Source organism: Gouania willdenowi, chromosome 17 (assembly GCF_900634775.1).
Source record: "Gouania willdenowi chromosome 17, fGouWil2.1, whole genome shotgun sequence".
Classification (NCBI taxonomy): Eukaryota; Metazoa; Chordata; class Actinopteri; order Blenniiformes; family Gobiesocidae; genus Gouania; species Gouania willdenowi.
In genome coordinates, this window is record NC_041060.1 from 7,928,243 (window position 1) to 7,949,858 (window position 21,616).

General features: G+C 35.5%; 1 protein-coding gene across 15 annotated transcripts in view; it reads left to right on the forward strand.

Moving 5' to 3' along the window:
- dlg1b (discs large MAGUK scaffold protein 1b) overlaps nucleotides 1-21,616 on the forward strand; it is a 126,496-nt gene that overhangs the window by 16,647 nt on the left and 88,233 nt on the right. For 8 of the 15 annotated variants that reach the window (XM_028473660.1, XM_028473661.1, XM_028473662.1 and 5 more), the window contains exons 3-4: nucleotides 11,667-11,830; nucleotides 19,828-19,899. In XM_028473660.1, the coding sequence (XP_028329461.1) occupies nucleotides 11,667-11,830; nucleotides 19,828-19,899 (236 nt within the window). The remainder of the gene's footprint in view (nucleotides 1-11,666; nucleotides 11,831-19,827; nucleotides 19,900-21,616) is intronic. The other 7 variants (XM_028473663.1, XM_028473669.1, XM_028473679.1 and 4 more) reach the window with 1 other exon arrangement.

The window sequence follows — 21,616 nt, forward strand, 5'->3', positions numbered from 1 at the left end:
AGAGAATGGAGTTGCATAATCCTGCCATACTCAAATGGTACTTATTGCATTGTATTGTAAATCAACCAGAGTTTGTTTACTATAAAATGTTTTTTTTGGTGTGAGATCTCATCTGAACTCTCCCTGGTGCGTCTTAAAAAGAATATTGCATTTCTCTTGCCATTAAACTTTAGTTTACGCCATTTGAAATGTGAATGCAAATGATCTTGCAAGAGAAACAACTGGAGTGAATCAAGCAGAATAAACACAACACCACAGTTATTGGTTTTCCACTGTATTACAAAGTGTCCGACTGCTGCTTTTGTTTGTCTCACTTACAGAGTAACCTTGATGTCTTGCGGTCATTATAAAAACTGCTGCAGAAGAAGCGACTCACTTCCTGAATAATAATTTCTTTACCTGAGTAACAGTGACAACATTTTAGAGCAGCAGGACAGCAGGGCGGTGCACTGCAAACAAAGGTCATTGTAGCACAGATGGCCATCAGTGACATGCATGCTCCTCTATCCTCTGTGTTGTATTTCAGATTACTCAGTGCTGACTTTTTATTACGTTTTTTATTTGGCTGTAAAAAAGTCTATCTACATTTACCAGTTGATTTGATTGATGTGGACTGCATTTGTCATCTCCCTGCACCTTTTACTCTGCTTTGTTTTAATGAAGAAATAAACGTGTAAACCTCACATATCTTAACAAAAAGTGACATGAAAAAGGAAGACTGTATGCTTTCATTATATAATCTAATGATATAAATGGACTGTCCATACAGTATCTAGCTGTTAAAGCCTGCAGAGAATGCGGGAAGACCGGAAGCTGCAACTGATGCTAAAAGATCTTTCTGCATAACTGGAAGGAGTTTTATTTATTTATCGTCTAAAACAGGGGTTCTAAACCTTGAGGTCGGGACCCAATTTGGGGTCAGGAGACACTGGGAGGGAGTCGCAAGATGCCTTCAAGAAACTAAGAATATTTTGTTTAACAATTTGAGCCCATTTATGCTTTTATTTACCTTTTTTCTTCAACTACACCAAATTTGACATTTTTTAACCTATTTTCCTCACTTTTTCTTGCCATACTTTTGCTCCTTTTAATGCATTTGTGCTACATTACTCCCATTTCTGCCACTTCATCAAATTTCAATGCCTTTTCTGCACATTTTTTCCACTTTCAGTACTTTATTTGCTGTATAACTGTTGTGTCTAACGACTTCTGCTGGAATGTTCGGCATTGCATTTGGTACGTGAACGCGCCTGACTTCAGTCGAGCAGCCAATAGAAATGCCCAAAACAATCCAGAGCACATGTGTTTGTAGAAAGATCTCTGATTGGCTGAAGTCTAGCATCACACTCCTGGATTTATAAACTAGGAGAGGGAGAAGAGATTCACTGTCCACTCAGAACACTTTGGATTACAATATGCTCCAAGATGATTATGGATTTTTGACCAAATGATGCCAAAAAACTTACATACTGCAGCTTTAAGCAAAAGTTTTGTCCGTAGCACAATGGCGGGTCTCCAAAAATCTCCAAAATTTTTGCACGAAATGTGTTTCTGCGAGTTTTATGGATCAAATGACCACATGTTGATATTCTACTTGGTCACCTTCTCAATTAAATGTTTTCAGAAGGTGGAGAATCCACTGAGATATTTAGCCTCAGTGCAGGTTTTTGTCGTTGTAGGTTCGAAATGCATCTTGGGAAACTTTGAAGTACGCTTCAGTGGGAACAGTCATCATCCTAATCATAGTATACAGTAGACTGTTTATACTTATTGAGTCTGTAGTGTATAGTATGGAGTATGCCATTTCGAACACAGCCTCTATCCTGGTCCTCCCTCTCGGGTGTGTTTGTCACGCTCACCCTGATGCCTTCCTACATCTGTGACACTGATGAAAAATTGATCTCTACAGTGTGCAATCTGCCCGAACACCCCCCAAAAATGATGTTTGCACAGTGTAATCCCTCTGTGGACACGACGATTATGTACCACACCCAGCTCTTAATCCAGAGCTGCCGGCTTCGTTTCCTCCCCTCTCATTCGTTCACTTCATACTGGCAGGATTTCTCTTAAAAAAGACAGATGGCATCCATCAAAGCTTTTCAATTTAACAAATCAGTTTTTCGATTATTCAGGCAAAAGATTTGGAAGTTATTTTGTTAATTGAGCGAACAATCTGGGAATTTTAACAATTCATATTTCTAAAGTAGGGTAGGAAGATTTATATCCAACAAATTTATCTTCCTCTTTGTAATGCTACCGTCTAAAACATTCCCTTAAGCCCCACCAACAATAACAAAGAAGTCCCAATTAAAAGAGTTTAGTGAGGAATTCCATTTCTGGATGGAACAGAATTGATAAAAAGAATTCTGATGTTTTCTTTAACTCTGCTTCCTTTTTAATAAACACATTTTTAAAACTTAGTGTGATTAGATTTGTAGTCACACTTGTTTAAAGTCATAAATTGGGCTTGAGAAAAAGAAAAAACGCGTATTGCTTATCGTGCATACTCTGGGTGTGGTGCTGTATTTTACACAGACATTGCTCTTGTGGCTACTACAGTTTAAAAATATGTTAAATGTTAAAAATGTCTAACACACCTTTTGAGAAAAAAAATTCTTAAATCCAGGTTTATTTCAAGAAGTCCATTATAAACTATGTTTTGACCGTTTCATGACATCTTTAAACATTGAAATAAACAAGTCGCACATCACATGACTAATTGTAAGGCTGTGCAATTAATTTAAAATTAATTACGATTTTATTTATTACTCGATTATAAAAATTACATAATCGAGAAAAAAAACATTTTAAAATCGTTTTCAAAAATAAATTATACATATGTTTTATTTGCTAAATAAACAAACTTTCACCATTTAGGAAATCGACAAAGAATAAAGCTTGGCACACACAAGATAAAACTATTATTAATACTAATTTTTAGTTGTTTAATGCAATAAGATTTATTGGTTCTGAACCAAGTCAGGAGCGATCCTGGCCATAAATATGTTTTTTATTTTTATAAAAGAGGATCATGTTGTAGAATAGCTCGCCGGCCAATAGGAGCAATGTATTAAGTCACATGATTCAATACATTAATATATAAATAAATCAAAAATGAAGTTGGAAGTTTACAGCAAGCACTTAAACATATCAGATCAAACAAACCAGACTGTGTTATGTATTTACTGATGCCCCCTTCACAAAAGCTGTGTAATTATTTTTGTAAAATTATCTAATCTCAAATTTTTCAAACATCTATTGTTTGCCACTCAGTTGATAGTCAGAGGTTATTTGGACACTAATTCCAGCAACTTCTTTTTGTCTTTTTTTTTAATAATACATTAAGGTTTCATTTATTCAGACAACAGTTTTTCAGGAAATTTACTTTCATATCGACATGTTTAATTTTTAAAAAATTTCCAGAAAAAGAGAATTTATGAAACAAATAAATGAAACTGAAAAGTATCCTTCAAAAAGGAGTCAAAAATAACTTGTTGGAATTATCAAGGAAACATCAAAGCGATCAGCAGACACCGCTAAAGAAGACTGACAGTTGAAACACGTCAGATCAAAGTGTAATATTACTGAAAAACAGTCGTCTGAATAAATGAAACATAATATATTTGGATACTACTTGGACCATAACTCCACCAAACGAAACTTGAATTACCAGGCTTTAAAGGGGACATATTATGAAACACTTTCACCATTTAAAACAGTTCCCTGTGGTCTAAATGACATATCTGTGCTGGTGTTTGGTCAAAACATAACGTGAATTTAGCAACAGAAGAGGTTTAATACCCTTTAAAAACGAGTTCTATGAGAGCGCTCTGTTTTGGGGGGTGTGTCCCTGGATTTGCATAGACCTCCCCTTTCCTGCCCCTTCCTTCACTGTGTGTAGAGTGTAGAGCCGAGGCAGCAGCCTCTCCCTCCCGCTCCGCTACAGTGACAAGGCTGCAGCTGCAACTTACCGGGACAAAATTTAAGCGGTTCACTTCTTGAATAAGCCTACATTCTTTAGTAACTCCGTGAGTTGATCATTTACACAGTAAAAGCGGCACTGTTAATGACAAGTGCTGGAAGAAGTGATGAGCTCTCTCTGTCCCGTCACCCGGCTTCACACACACTCACTTTCTCCTCCTCCTCTGCTTTAATAACTACAGGAATGGTGCAATTAAGGTGATAATCGTTTGTTGTGTTCAACCGCTGCGTTGATTTTGTCACAAACACGTCAGGGTTTGTGACCCCCCCCCCCCATAGGTGGAGTTTCCATTGGAGGGTAGTGTATTTTCTTCGCTTGTGACGTCACAAACTCAAAATTTGAAATCGAGCAATTTTCTCTGTGTTGTAAGACTTACACATACCACAAACAAAGGACTGGATGGTTTTATTTCACATGTTGTGTGCTGGTGGACACTCAAGTTACCTTCCTATGTGATCAAGAAAACTGCAAAAGTTGAATTTTCACAATATGTCCCCTTTAATGAGCTGAAACAACCACAAACTGCATGAAAACAGGAGCAGTACCAGAAAACTGCAGGTAGAAATCACGTAGGATACCAGCTAAAATAAACCATATACAGTCCAATCCTCTGTGTTTATGTGCGGCAACCTGGTCCAAGACCTGGGGAGTGAAAAGGGGTGCAGGAGTCCCTGGTCTGGTCTGACAGGTCCAGTCTGTGTGCGGCGTGCTTTACTCCCCGGACCCAAGATTGCACAACATGCCTAAACAATGTGCACTATCCACAGACACAGTAACCATATGGTTGAGCTCACATGTGTACGCTACACACTTGAGCATTGATCATTTCAGTCTCTCGTCCTTCAGTCCAAAGTTTCCTATGATTATCCTCACTTGCACTCACTAGCAGCAGGTTAACAGTCTGGTTTTAGTTTTTAACTTCTGGCCAGAATTGTTTTTTTTGTATATATTGTTGATAAATAATAACTACGTTTGCCATTTAAAGTAGTGCCAAGAAATAAACAGATTGAACCTCTCTAGGCAAGGCAAGGCTAATTTGTGTAACGCATTCGTCCACAAGGCAACTCAATTATCTTTACATGATCAAAAAGATCAAAACATTCAACTGCTTAAAAATCAATAAGAACATTAAAATTAGCAGCAAAACATTTAAAATAATCAGCAACAACATTTAAAATAATCAACAAACACATTACAACAACAACAACATGACCAAAAATCTCCCTCTCAATCATACACAGTAGAGAAAAAAGTGATTTAACTTTGATTTAAAAATGTTCACATTAGATGCTGACTTCAGCTCTGCTGGCAGTTTGTTTCACTTCTTTGCAGCATAACAACTAAAAGCCCCAATGGCTTTTTTTGTTAAAGTTGTATAGTTTGTTTTAAAGTGGTGTAAATCAAGTCTTACTTAATAATTTAATCCAGCAGGCCAGCTCAGGCTGACCCAAACTAACTACCACCTCCTAATCCTGTTAGATTTCATTGTTTTGTTTCCAATTTTTGGCCCAGTTTGCAAAACTGCTGGTATTTGTGCAAAAGGCTCATTAGAAGAGGCTCAGTTCCTCTCCACATCTGTTTGCTTTTCACAAACTTCATCTCAAGCACATGAACCTAAGACAAATTTGATCATTATAGAAAATCTGTGCTGAACGTTAAACCCTGCACCACAGTAAAGCAGTGGTCACTAAAATTAGCAAGTGTTGGATTCTTCTGGTTTAAAACCACAAACCAAAGCACTTTTTGACTCATGTCTGTCTTCTGATCTGTTGCTTCAGTAATTATATATTTATTTTTTAGTTTACCACATTGGAAAAAGACATTTGACAGTCCACCTTGTGTAGACACACAACTACTGCAGCTCTCATAAATGATGGAAAGAAACATTATTTCAAACTTAGTAGTTAGCTTTAAATAACAACATTGAAAGTTTAGGCATTGGGGTCATTGCATGTCATTTCAACAAATGGGTTACTCACTTTGGTCTCAGAAAATTCTGAGTTTCTTTGTTCCATGTTTATTCAATAGGCACACTGTAAATTCTTAGTTTGATGGGATGAATACTTTTTGAGATACGGCCAATTTAATGACTTTTCTTCCATTTTCAGCTTCCAATATCTCAGGAACTACATCACATAGGAAACTAAAATGTTGTATAGTAATACAGCTCCACTGCCTCTCTCAGAATATACGGAACAATCTGCTATACATCCTATCTTGTGGACATGCCAGCGCCTCAAAATTTTACATGTCTCAGCTCCCTGTAATTTGATCAGCTTTATGCTATGTACATAAATGTTTTTTATATGTTTTTATGCTACTAGTGAAAAACAAATAAACATCAAATGATAAGACACAGAGGCACGATACAATGGCCTCATGTTAAGGATTTTCAATATTCGCAAGTGGTGAAATAACCCGAAACCAAGACAAACTTTTTCCCAATTCTGAGGGGCTGACATGTCCACCAGAGAAGATGTATAGCAGATATTTTTTTATATTCTGAGAGAGTAGATGGAGATGTATTACTATACCAAATTTCATTTTCCTATGTGGTGTAGTTCTTAAAAGATTGGAAGCTGAAAATGGAAGAAAAATATGGATGTGCAAAAATAGACAAATACCCCCTCACTAAATTGTCAATATTAGAGTTCGACCAATAAATATACCTGTACATAACCAAGTAAAACAAAAAGTACAGGACGGGTAAGTAGCAGTAAAGCACGACAACAATATACAATGTGCAAGTAGTCGGTTTAAACTATTTCAAGCTTCTTTCTTAACTTAAATGTGCTAAATAAATCAATTAATTAAAAAAAAAGAAAGATTGGCCAATGGCTGATCTTGGAAAAAAGTCCATATCAGTCGACCTCTAGTCCATATCTCAGAAGAGTATTCATCCGATCAAGCTACAAATTCACAATGTGTCTATTGAATAATCATGGAACAATTGGTAAAAATGTCCAAATATTTTTAGGCCGAAGTGTGCGGGATGTCCTGAAAATTTGTTGAGATGACATGGAATAACCCATTGCTATTTTCTCGATTTGATTGATGTTAGGTACATGAGTTATGAGTGCCTGAAAGATGTTTGGAGCACATCTGGAGGCCAGCATGAATCAAGTATCAATGCTTTAACATAATATTATTATAATATAATACTGTATATGTAATCGATGTTGATGTTTTTTAATGAAGACCAAGTACAGAATTGTTGCACGTCATTGTAACTGATGTGATGCACAGATTACTTTGTGCTTTGCTACAGTTGCACTTGAGACAGACACTGAGGGAATTTGATATTTTTAGATCTTGATTCACCTCCTCCACTACATTGATGCTATTTCCAGTCATCAAAGGCTATTACATAACATGTTCTATCATCGCAAACTCACACCTTTTGTTTGGTTCCTAATTTTATCTCTTTATACAACATTACAAAGTAACTTCTTGAAACATACATGATATCAATGACTCAGTGGCGGGTGTTTCAATGTGTTTTCTATAGAGCTGGTGGTGTTCACGCTCTTATGTGCTGTCACATCACCTGATTAGATTAAACTCTAAGGAGTAAATTCAAGAGCTCCACGTGCGACTTTTACTGTGAAAGAGCGCTGGAGGAAGTCTTCCTGAGAAGCTTACTATTACAGAATGCACTGACTGTAGAATTGTCACTATTTTATATCAAGAAATAAAGTATACAGTATAGTTTTATAAATTCACATTTTTATATAGTTGTTGAAAAATGTTATTTTTGTGAGCTCTCATTGTTTTCTTCCTACTAAATCTCAAAAAATATTTTTCGTTTTTGTTTTTCTTCATTTTGAAATGATATTACACTGATAGAACATGTGATAAATGGTAAAAAAATAAATAAAACCTGCCAATTATTGGAAGTCTAAAGTGTTATGGAGAACAGGATAAAACACTTCTCATAGAACATTTACTGACCATTTTATAGACAAATGGTCAGTAAATACTTATGCATATTCAGGAGTGGGCGTGTCTATAGATGGGACACTGACTTCCTCCTCCCCGCACGATGACTTAGGGCCAGAGGACGGCCCGCCCTCCTCCTTTAGAAACACGAGACAGAGCGTGGGGGCGGGGCGTTCACCGGTACATAAATAGACTGTAGAAAATACAGACATAGCACTGCGCGAAGGATGCTGAAATGCTCACCTTCGTGGGCGTGTCTGTTTACATGTCAGTCATGGCAGAGAGCTTCCTGGAGGCATGGCTTCTCCAGCTCAGTGCCATGTCAAATTCATCATCAAAGTGGGAACGCGTCATCAAATTGGAGCGAGGTGTTTGGGCTCACCCTGCAGTAAGAAAGGAGTAAATCACCCTCTAACTAACGATTGAGGGAATCAATGAAAAAAAACACTTTGGGCATGTGTATGAAGCCCAAATAGCACTTTATGATGTTTAATGCACAGAAAAGTTCATTTAGCGTTACATGGGCCCCTTAATATTACAGATGTTAAAGGGTTAACTAACAAAGTCCTTTGGTGTAACTGTTTCAAACAAAAGTATAAGGCTGAAATAAGGTCATGCTGAAGGGTTTGGAAAAAGTTCTCCATCTACAAGCTGAAGCGTACAGTTAAAAAGATCAAAGGGTGGTTGGTCGCCAGTCGCCGTGACATGCTGGTAAATTGGTAATGTGCTGGTTTTGTGGAGAAACATCTGTACTGGCCCTGTCTACAGGGCGACGGTCGGCTCCCACACCAGTCTAAAGAAAGCACTGGTTATTTTTGATCCGTGTGCTCTTGTAAACTTCAGATTTGTGTGCATCCAAAAATAAATAACCATGTAGTAGTAGATGTACTTAGCAAAGGACCATAATTTGAGCCGCACTTCAATTCAATTCAAATCCTGACTGTAGTAAAATGATTATAAAGTTCATGGTGGACAGTTATTGTTGGAGGGGGACCACTCAGAATTAATATATTGAAATTCAACAAATGTATTGTTTGATTATTTTATTTTTTTTTAAATGTTCAAAAAAGCATGTTTTGACCTTGTTTTCATAGAACACAGATGGTGTATACTTGTAACTTTTACTACGTCTGTCTTGTTAAAAATGTTGCACTACTACGAGACAAGACCCCTCATTACTATGGAGGTAGATTTGTGTCTTTATTATTTAATCCAAAAAAAAAAAACTTTTCAATCAAAAAATCACCTTAAAAAAACAACTTTTTTTATTGAATAATAAAGACACATATGTACTACCATAATGTGCATTTTTAATCTCACATTACTAAAAGAACTCTCAATCTTTCTAAAATCGTGCAATTTTCTCCAAATTATTCCACAAAACTTCCTCAAATTACATAAAAATGGGTCACAAAATCAAATGAATTGAAAGGGGTGTGTATTGCCTGGCATCTGGCCATACGGTTCGTATCCTGATACATTGGCCACGATACGATACGATATATCCCGATATAAAAGTATAAGGCGATTATTGCAATATTTTTTAATATATATGAATAAAGACACAACTAATCCGTAAATGTTTACACCTTCATCAGAACATTATGTATGAAATATGTTTTATTGAAATATTTTACACATTAACCATGCCATGTACCAACAACCTAAAATAAAAAATAACATACAATCTGCCTGTGGCTTTTAAACCAACTTTGACTTTAGTGCAACATGACTTTAGTGTAACTTAATTAATTAGTTATGCCTAGAACAACAAATAAATGCAGAAAGTTAGTACTTTTTAAAAAAAATTTATTGATAAAAACACTAGTCTTTGTGCAGTTACAATGTCTCCTGCAGTGGAAAACACTTTCTTGGTTAAATAAAGGTAATAAATAAATAAAGAATTATTTTTTTTTAAATAAAAAAAAAAAATCGATATGGATGCATTTTGAATCGATCCGAGAATCGCGCGACGCAATATTGCGATATATTGCCGAATCAATTTTTTTCCAACACCCCTACTGATTTGTCACTTATTGCTTTGATTTATTGATGTCGTACATATTTTCTAATTAATTTATGTGTGGGAGTGCAAACTAGAGCACAGTCATGATTAAATTACTAATATTCCTGCCTAAAATCTGTGGCCCACTAAAGATAAACTGCTCCATATTTGGCCCCTGGATTAAAACAAGTTTAACACCCCTGGTTTACACTGAAACTTGCATGTCCTTAATTGTTTATATACTGTAGTTTTGAACCCGTGATGGCTTCTGTTCCAAAGCAAATGTTTCAAATGAAAGATGTTTCCTTCTTTTCACATTTTTTTTTGTTTAATTATTTGAAGCTGTCAACACGTTAGCAGACAATTGATAACGTGATGAATTTGGTTGACAAAAACTACAGTTTAATGCAACAAATAATCTGTCAACCGTGACATCTGTCAATGTTTGTAATTATCGAGTCGACCCCTCGACATCGCGTAGTTTGAAGATGTTAGAACAGCTGAGACCGACAGGTTCTGGACTCACTTTGTCAACTTGAAGCTACGTCAGTCGCGATCTGATACCGTATTACAGTATTTTTATTTGGAAAACAACAATTTCAGTGTTTATGCTCTAAATCACAAGCATTTTAAGGGTTATAGAAAAAAAAAATGTATGTTCTATTGTAAAATAAATACCGAAACAGGAACTATTTTATTTGACCGGAGGGTTTAAAGGCATTTAATATGCATTATAAATGCATTGCTGGCCCCCAGGGTCCAGATCTCAAGAGCCCAGTTTAAGTTAATATATGATGAGTGTTTTGTGATGGTGTTTCATGTTTGACCAACGCATGCAACATGTTGTCCGAAATAAATGACCCAAATTTTATTAATTGATAATTCAATTCATGGTAATATTCATTATATTAAATACCCCAAAATTGAGATTCGTCGAGCATACGCAGAGTTTGGGGGGGGCAGGGGGTGCATTGGCAGGTCCATAATACAGCTTTCAAAAGTTATGTTACAGAAATGATAATAATATGAACAGATTGGTAAATTTGTTTCCATTCTGTATTTGTGACACGAAACTGGAGTCTCTCTCTCTCTAGTCTGCATATATATATATATATATTTTATTTTTTTATTTTTTTATTTTTTTTTGCTGCCCCCACTGGTAAGAATCTCAAACTCTGCCTATGGCGTACAGTTCTGCTCACAGATCTCTCAGTAAATGCAATATTAATAACAAAAATAAAATTTCTTGTAACTATTTTATTTTACTTTATTTTCTTTTCTCTTTTTCTTTCTCTTCTTTCTGTCTTTTTTCTGTCCATTTGTTTCTTTTTTCTCTTTTTTTTCTGTTTTTCTTTTTATTCTTATTCTTGTCTTCTCTCCTTTTTCCTTTTCATCTTTTCTTCTTTTTTTAAGCTATTACCTTTAATTTATAACGCTTGAAGTCATATGTACAGATGCTTATTTTAAAAATATTTTTTCGACATTGTATAGATAAAAAAATCCATACATTGTATTTGTTTAAAAAAGCTGATATTGGTTGTTTTTTTTTAGTTTTTTTTAAATATATAAGTCAATGTTGATGTCAATAATATGAGAAGAGTGGGTGGAATCCCAATATTTGCCCATTATTTAACTTTGGGGATTTGTTTTTCTCACTTAATGTATTTTGAAAGACGTCCAACAATAAAAAGGTAATGTGTGTTATTGGTGCTCAATGTACGTTTTGTTATGTCTCCTCAGATATCCAGGAATTTTACGAAGTGACCTTATTGGACAGTCAGAAGTGGACGGAGTATTCCAAAGGGGCGGACCCCGCGGCGCCTATCAACCTATGGGACTTCTCCAGCCTTCAAAGCACAACGGTGACCTCAGACACTTTGCCCAGCCTTAGCACCAGCATCGAGGTAAGAACTGCTGACATGAGAAAGTGAAATCCAGCTGCTCACAGATGCTTTGTACCGTCTGTTAATAACTGGGAGGGGGGCCTCACGAGGTCCGTAAGGTGAAACGTTCTTTCAGGTGATTTTTAGCGCTTCCCAGGTGCTATAGGCTTTGATTGGTCAAGGGTTTGTTTCCATAACTTCAATAAAATTAGAAGATACCTTTTCACTGAAGCTGCTGCTTTGATAAACCACCAGTGTCTGCTTTCAACTGGCCAAGGCTTTACTGGGATGGGGGTTTTTTTTTGTGTACTTTCCTAACTAAAATTCCAATTTCATCATTAATTGCTGAAATCCTCAGCAGATACAGATAAATGAAGTAAACCACATCTGATATAGATTGGCAAAATGAATCCGTGTACCCTTCGTTTTCTGGTTATTTCGTTCCGACACATATACCTTGTTTAAAAGTATAAAATAGCCACAAAGTGAGGAAAAGGATTAATCGAATCATCAGATCCCTTAGATGGCACAGCCCTAAAAGTAAGGCAGTAACAAAGAAACAAGAACTCTTTTGCTTTATTTCATTAATTTTGGCCCTCAAATAGTGTGCGCGCCACACCCCCTATGCTGTGAAAACTTCCTGATATATTGTGTGACCCTGTGTTTCTGGGTGTAGAAATATTTCACCCCTTTTTCAATGCAGATATGGCAAACAACAAATGATACCAAAATTCCATTTATTCACAAGTAATAAAAATGCGTGCGCATGCACTCACTTGTGTGTGGGTGTGTGTGCGACTTGCTACCTGTCCTGGTTGCCGTGTCGGACTCTCTCAATCTCTCCTGTGGGCTCGCTCTCTCTCACACACATGCCTCGGCCGTGTGCATGCACCCCCTCCGTCAGTCATATCAGCCCAATGCCGTGTTCGGAGAAATGTGCATGTTTTGCTGTTCGCTGCCATTGCCCACCAATAACTGCCGGGAACTATTTGAGTCTATTTCGAACTTCCATTGTCGCAACTCTCTCTCTAAACGACTCTGTGTGCGAGTCGAATGTACATCCAAGGTGCGCATTTGGTTATAAACACGTGGTGAAAATATCAGTGCTTTTTAATGCTGTGTTTCAGGATAAATGTGCACGGACTTTGCGGGCATGTGTTCACAGTACAGAGCCAGAGAATATCTGGACGCCCCCCCCCCCCCCCCCCCCCCTCTCATGTCCGGTTTAACCCGCGTACAAAATAAAATTAATTCGATCAGACATCGCGTTACTGAGATATACGCTCCACACACACACGCACACAGACGTTCCTTGTATTTATTGACAGATAAAACAGAAAAAACAATCTGTTTTAATTTGGTTTTGAAATGAAAGAACGAAGGGTACACAGATTAAATTACTAAACAATTATTCGGTTGTTTCCCCCTGTGGTTTTTGTGTTTTTTGAAATTGTGTTCTGCACTTATTAAACTCTCATTTGCTACATGAGATTATGCGGTGTGCTGCAGATTCTGGAACTGCTGCAGAAGTAACAATGGTGCACCTGTGAGTGACTAAACACTTTCATCTGAGCTTGTGGCTGTTTGTATTGGTTTATTTGGGCCTTTGTGGAACTCTTGTGCTGACTCAGCGTTCCTAAGGACAAACAGAGTTTGGGGTTTTTTTTTAAAAAATGTCAATAGTGGGAGATTTCTTCCACCATGCTTTGCCAAATTACCAAACATCAATGCTTATTTTCCCAACTTAATTTTCACATCCCTTTCTCAGTGTGGCTGGTCCTGTTCTCTGTTCTAGTATTTTATTGATGATTTTCACATTCTTGTTTTTTGCTGAGTTTTTTTTTTTTTTTTTTTTTTTTTGCAACTCCTGCTGATGAATGATGACATGACCAATATATTTAAAGCCATCACAAAAATTAGGAAATCCATAAGCACATAAGGGGATGTTACCATTATGTTAAATTAAAATGTTGGGCTTCAAAAAAAAAGGTTTTTAGTTTTGAAGATAGAACACTTCACAAGTTTGATATTCAATTGTAAAGATGCAAATAAAGCCATAAAATAGTGCAAAAATCAGAGGATCACAGGGTGTAAACATAAATTATTTAACTTAGACCAGTGTTTTTAAACCTTGCGGACGTCCTGAATTCAAACGCGGTCGCCTGAAATGACTAAATCAAATAAAAAAAACAAATCTAAATTGTGACATCACGACCCAAAAAAGGTTGGGAACCACTTAATTTACCTCTCACTCGCTATCAGGAAGAAGAAAAAAACAAAACAAACGTGTTTATTTGCTGTTCTAATTGGCAGCGTAATCTATTCTATACTAAAACTCAATAATGCAAAAATCTAATTTAAGTATATTGAATTCCTAAACAGATCAGTTGCCTTCTTGAAGCTTCTCTCACTGCCCTTAATATTTCAGTGGCCCTATAGGATGATTTTAACTCTCACCTCAGCAATGATTTGAAGTTTAAAAAGTTATTGGCAAAGTTCTTCAATCAGTCAATAAAAGTTTATTTATATAGCACCTTTCTTACAAATTCAGTCACAGATCAAAGAGTGACAAAAGTTAAAAATGATAAAAAGGTTTAGAGCAGAAATGGGCAATTGGTGGCCCAGGGGCCACATGTGGCCCTCAGTCAATTTTTTTGCAGCCCCCAAAGCGAAAGCAAACCCCCAAAAATTGTAATTCAAGAAGTTGGAAGGAATATGAAACACATTATACAAACTAAGTACACAAACAATAATTTAAAAAATACACAAAATGATTCATAAAACATAAAATGGAAACAAAGACAGACACAACAACCACGTGAACAAATAAAATGACGACTACGGAAAGCAAAAAGGATGAAACGGGGGCTTAAATAAAGTGATGGCGGCTTAAATTTTGGTTTCAAGGCCTATTGTGTCGCCCTGTTATTTGATTCACTGGACTAATATTTCTACGCTTTTCATTACAGAACTTTAGAAAACATTTTTAAGAGTTCTTTGGCTAAGTTCAGACAACTTCTCTTTTTTTTAATCTCAAGCATTTGGTTAGCATACAACGGTTTCCCATTATTGTTTAATTATTTTGAACATATTGAGTAATGTTGCGTTGAGGAATAAAATCAAACAAACAAAATGACTACAAAAACACACAAAACTGCTAACAAAATTACACAAAATGACAGGAAAATACAGAAAACGACAACGAAAATACTGAAAGTGAGAATTTTTATTAAAATAGAAAACATTACAATTAGCATAAAACATTAAAAGTAAAGAACCATAAAAATGAATTTGTCTATTAAATATTACAAAATAAAAGGTGAGTGTATTGCCTCATCATAGAGAATAAAACTTGTGTGAATGGGAGTGCTGGGCACGACGATGGGGATGGAGACAGAGGAGTCTCGGTCATCTCATCCTTATTTCACCATCTTTGTTTGTTTGTTTCAATGCTTTTTTATGATAGTTTTTTCCTATTTATGTGGTATCTTAATGGTGTGTTTACGCAGCCTGAAAGCGTGGCAGGTGGAGGGTTCAGTGTGTTCTTACTCAAAAGCTCTGGGGTTAGAACATGTGACCTCATCAGTTTTGTGTGGGCAGCCAGAAAAACACTGAATCCTTAGTTTCATTCTGAATTTCCTTAAAGATTCTCCTCCTTTTGGTGCATATCCAAGCATTACATGCCTTTGCTCTTATTAATCTGGTTGGGCTTACATTCAGTGACTCTAAGCTTGATACGTCTGCTTTTTGTTAAGACACAACTTTTTCTCTTTATACACAGTGTTTCTTGGGAGGAAAACATTTGGGTTTTTTTTCTGAGCCATGACTGTTATTAAATACAGAAGTAGTCATTACACAACATGGATATTGTGCAAAAAGGTCAAAGAATGAATGCCTGTGATATGCTCTCTGTTTACTGTAGACTTCTCCCTTTCTCTCTCTTTTTCTCTAATCCCGTATTTTCATAATTTTATGGGATTAGTCAGAAATTGAAATGTAATCCCCAAAAAAATTTAATGTTTCCTCTTTTGTATGTCTTTTGTGGAGGAAGCGGTATGAAACAGCTGGTGTTTGGTTACATGCAGGAAAAATAAGGATGGATTGATTTAAAGGTTTCTCTGGGAAAAGATTCCATCTGATATTTGGCTTCAACAGGCTTGTCTTATATCTGTTTCTCTTTTTTCAGACATCATTAATCAATCCTCATCGCGCAACTCATTTAGTTACTTTATCACATCTTTGGAAGTTTCCCACTATTGGCTAATTCTGTGTGTGTCCATCAGAAAATCCTGACTAATTATTTCATCTTTCAAATGCATTGGCTTTTTAATTTTTTTTTTAAATTAGTATGAATTTATAGAAGATGAGCAAGCATTGAGAAAAAATTTTTCTGAAAAACTGCAAAACGTTTATTTTATAGCTAATTTATTTTATTTTATTTATTTTTTTATTATCATGTATATTAGCCATGTAGGCTACAAATGGGAAAATGTATGTACACTTACTACGAAAGCTTTTCTGTTTGTATTAAATTTCTTGAAAATAAATAAAAAAATCATAAATATTTGGCTATATTTTCAGAGAATATATTATGAAAAGGAACATTAGAAAAACAAACAGGAAACTGAAATAACAATGAACAATAACAATGCAGACAAACTGTAGATTTAACATTTAACAGTTTATCAACTAGGGCTGGACCAAAACTCGTATCTTGATATTTTTTCTCTAAATGTGCGTTATACGATATATGTATCTCAATATTTTTAATTCAAATATGGTCTGAGTGGAAAGACAAATCTTGGTCAAAGTTGCTGATGCAAAATACCACACAGTCACATTTATTAACCAGCACTTTTGGCTATATACTGTATATATCGACATAGGCGATATTGTCAGTTTCCATATCGCCAAAATAGAAAACTTGAAAGATTGTAAATCTCAAAATATTGCCCAGCCCTAGTATCAAAACTAGAAAAAAAAAAACAATACAAATATAAATAAAAAAGGCAATAAAAGTTGTAATAAAGTTTTCTTTTTTTTTACCAACATATCCGCAGATCCTGCGTCCCCACCAGCTTAATTTTAAGGTCACATAATTTATCTCTTCGTTGAAACAACTAAGGCTACTTTTAATAAAATAATCTGTGCAAAATAAAAATACTTATTCAACTTTAGTCATGGAAAAGGCTCCATATTTGTTTTTAGCATTTCTCAAACAACATATCGGTTTTTCAATATCGATACCGTTACCGATGTTTTTTTTATCTACAAATTCGATGAATCGATTAAATTGATTTTTTTTTTTTTTTGCCCAGCCCTAACAGTCGTAGTTGGAAAGTTTTTCTGTGAAAAGGGAAATGCTGAAATTAATTGTGGGAAAATCCTTTATAAATAGCCCTGTAATTATGGTGTAGTATCATTGAATGTTTTTAATTTTTGAGATTGTAAAATCTGGATTATCCGGGTGGGAATTTGAGTCCCTGAGTTGTTCAGAAGAAGCATATCCAGGATCAGAGTCTGTATGACTAATTTTTAAAAACATGTGGTGTTATCAATGTGCTAATGCCTCATTAAGTCAATGAATCTGCTGAAATCTGATTAAATAGTGAGTGTTGACATCTGACTGCTGCTGAGTTTATGTGGGTTTGAGATTATAGGCTCTCCATTAAAGCATTAGCATCACCATATTGGCTCGTGTGTTTGCCTCGTTTCTTCCACCCAGTTATCAGGGGTGTATGGAAATGTGTTTTTTGTGTGTGTATATTCAAGAACTTCAGGTTAAGGCTTCCCATTTGCTGACTCATCAGTTCCCAGTATATGAAAGAGCAGAGTTGTTTGCAGCTGCTGGTTAAATGTGATCTGTTTTCTGCTGCAGTGCATGTCTGTAGGACTTCCACACTAGGATTGTTTCTTTCAGTGCCAGATGTAGGCTCATCTGATCCTACACAGGATTCCACTGTAATGTAGTTACCTGTCTTCATTATGGAGACTTGTTTCCTTAGTCTATCCAAAAAAAGTTACTTCAATCGGGAAAAAAATATTTCTAATCAAAAAACTTCACTTCAATTTAAAAAAAAAAAAAAAACTTAATTCAAACAAAATAGTTCATTTAAAAAAAAAAAAAATATTTTGCACTTCATGTAGTGTTGACCTTCACCAAAAAAAATTAAAAAAGTTATTTGAACACAGTTAAATCATTATTTTTCCTCATTATTAAAGTTAATTAAAAAATGGTGACATTTTTATTTTATTTGAATTTTTTTTCATCATTAAAATTGTTTTTTTTTTTTTTTGGCTGAATAATGACACAGATCTACCTCTGTACTCTGTCAGAGTTTTTAAAATAAACAAGTAACACAAATCCTATTGTTGTCTGTGTCTGCACTGCTGTAGTTTACTATTAAGCAATTCTAAATTATTAAAAACTAATGCAAATTCACTTCTGAGAAAACAAGACGAATATTAAATTTGAGTAATGTGACTTGTTTGCATTCCGTTCAACATGAGCTAAAGTATGGGCTACTTTTAAAAAGACAGAATATATATTTGCTGCTACAAGCAATGCACATTTAACCTTGCAACCTTCACCCCTAAAGTCTACACCCTGGGAGTTATTATTTGGTGATACGTTGTATTTCTCTGCCCAGTTTGTTTTACAGAAAGCAAAAGATGTTCGAGAGGTTACCTGAAAATTCTGGTTTCAAGGCCTAATGTGTCACATTATTATTTGACTTGCTGTGCAAATATTTCTACTCTTTTCACGAGAGAACTCTAGAAAAAGACTCCCTTTTTTAATCTCAAAGTTTTCAACATTGAGTTTTTACTCCTGTTCTTAATTTTAACATTACTCAATCAAAATGTAATGTTTTACTAGTGTATGAATAAACAGTCCTCCACTAGTGCTCCAACAAAGTCAGTTCAGTGTCCAGTATTACTTATACAGTATATGGCCGATGCCGTTTTTTTCACATCAGCCTTAGCTGATGACCGATACCGACTGCTAATTTTCTTGAGCTAATATTTGGAGCCAATACTACTTTTACTCCCTCAATTTACATTATAAAAATTACACAATGATGATAACAAATTGTACAAGTCTCAATTTTTAAAAAAGCAACATTTTTAGAAATTAACAAAGGTGAGGTAGAACGACAAGTAAAAAATATTTAGCCAATATTAAAACCAGGTGATGTAGAACAAGAACAAATAAGAAATATTTCTGCTCTCTGTAAATAATGCGGATTGGCGAACGCAGCAACCCGCATCGGCCGACACCGAGGCACGTGAAAAACTCAAAAATCGGCCGAAGTATCAGTCTATCACTAGTAGGACTGAACAATTCATTGCATTTGCGCACTCCCGCGAAGGCTGCATTTTTTTTCTTTCTTTTTTGTCCAGTCTTGTACTGTCCTGTTAAGTTCAGAGAGTGTTTAAGAAGTGCCGTCCACATGAAACGTGAAGTTAGTTAGATATGTTGAAGAGGTAAAGCCACAGATTTGTTTGCTTTATTGTTGTAATCTGTGCTTTAAAATGTATTTTTTATATTTATTTAAAGTTTAAATAAATCTGAAATTGTTGATTATGAAACAGATTTATGTATTGCTTGTGTTCATTGAAAAATACATGACGAGAGGCCCTTGAAAAAATAAACGCATATTAAATCACAATATTGAGGAAAAATAAATTGCAATTAGATTAGATAGATATTTTCCAAAATCCTTCAGCCCTAATCACTAGTCTGTTGAATTCACGTATAATATTACCTACAGCTCAACCGATTATAAGAAGAGTCAGGGTATGTTTTTATTTTCTTGACGTATGTTTTTATTTCTGATGTGAGCTGTTGGACTTTTTGTTGCGTATATCTGGCACTGTAAGAGTTTAAACAGAAGTGGAAGTGATGCATAGATCCAGTCTGAGCCTGCTCTACTGTTTGCAATGAATGCTTTCTTTCTCTTTCCTTTTTTCTCTGACTATAAACACACGTCGTCGTCCACTCCCCCCCCCCCTCGTAGGACTCCCCCCTCCTAAACGAAATCCTCCACACGTTGGCGCAGGTCAGCCACCCGTCAGGCCGAAACTCACACGTAAGTAACTGGACGTGTCGTCTGCTGTTGGTGGGAGGAGAGGGTGTTGGTGTCGTCCACCTACGCCGCATGTCCCATCCAGTCCTCATGTGTAATGGAGCTCCAGAGGGGGCAGGGGTTGGGTTGGGTTCAAGGTCCGAGGTGGGGGAGAGCAGGTTGGCCCAGACGGCCTCAAGATGTAGCTGTGGTTTGTTCACCTCCATGTCAACCTGGAGTCTGACATGTGACCTTTGTGAAACAAGAGAGCAAAGTCTGAGAATTTAGCTAAACTTTCCATAGTTAGCAATGGATTTTGGTGCAGAATAATTTTTTACTTACCGTAATTAATTTAAAAAAAACACTTGATTTACACAGGCACACAGGAAAGCATTAACTATCTTATATTATATCGAACAATTTCATTAATAAAGTATCTAAAAATCTGACCATTTTTTGGATATACAGTAGCACTTTTGTCTTTAATGACACTGTAAAAACCTTTTTTTTAGAAGAACTGTTTAAAGCACTTTTTAAAACTCGATTAATTTGGACCAATCTCTTTTAGACGTGTAGATGGATATGGTTGAGTTATTATTCTGGATTTCCTCTCTGGTTTCACCAAAGGCCTAATAAATGGTCAGTCCCTCCAAAAATCTTGCAGCCTTTTTTCATGTAAAACTCACTAAATTAGCAGCCAATTCTCTAAAAAAAAATATTAATTTACACAAGCACAAAGAAAAAAATTAACTATCGTATACTATATCGAACAATTTCATTAATAAAGTATCTAGAAATCTGACCATTCTTTAGATATCGCACTTTTGTCTTTAATGACACTGTAAAAACTTTTTTTCCTCACTTTTTTTTTTTATAGATGAACTATTTAAAGCACTTTTTAAAAGTCAATTAAGCATATTTTAACCAATCTCTTTTAGATGTGTAGATGGATATGGTTGAGTCATTATTCTGGATTTCCTCTCTGGTTTCACCAAAGGCCCTGGTCAGTCCCTCCAAAAATCTTGCAGCCTTTTTTTTTTTTTTTTAATGTAAAACTCACTAAATTAGCAGCCAAATTTCTAAACATAACCAAAACAAACAAAAAACCTGCTAAATAAATTGCACCAATTTTCTGGGATTATTTCATCAAAATGTGTGGTTTTACTAAACTTTTAAAACCACTTTTAAATTAAATTTTATAAAGAGTAGGAAAAAAAGAGATAAAAGTAAATAAATATTTGTGATTGTAAAAAACCTTAAATCATGTTATTATGAGCACAGTCATAGTGTGTCCTATTTTAACTTCAAACTTGCATACAGATGCATGAAAACATAGACACACATTTCAGCTTTACAAATAGCAATTTTATTTATTCACTTTTTAGCATTTTTTTGTTCACATTTAAAACTACAATTGATTAAAAGGTCTAATTTAAAAGTGATGCATTGCACACAAATTGACATTGTGTTTGGGCGACCTCTTCAGAGGATCTTTCCACTTGCCTGCTTACGTTTAGAAAATCTTACATTCCTGGAGGGACTAATCAAGTTATGAAATTAAAAAAGAACTCAACCACAGCAGCGTTTTGAGGTTGTATTTGCTGGGTTTCAGGGTTCATGGCTTATTGTGCTTCATTTGTTTTTGGCTCATGTTTGGTCTGAACTGTACACCACCGGTCTAAAAGCTGGAGCAAATCCAGAATAACTTCTGCTTTAAGACACAGAATGTTTGCACCACAGT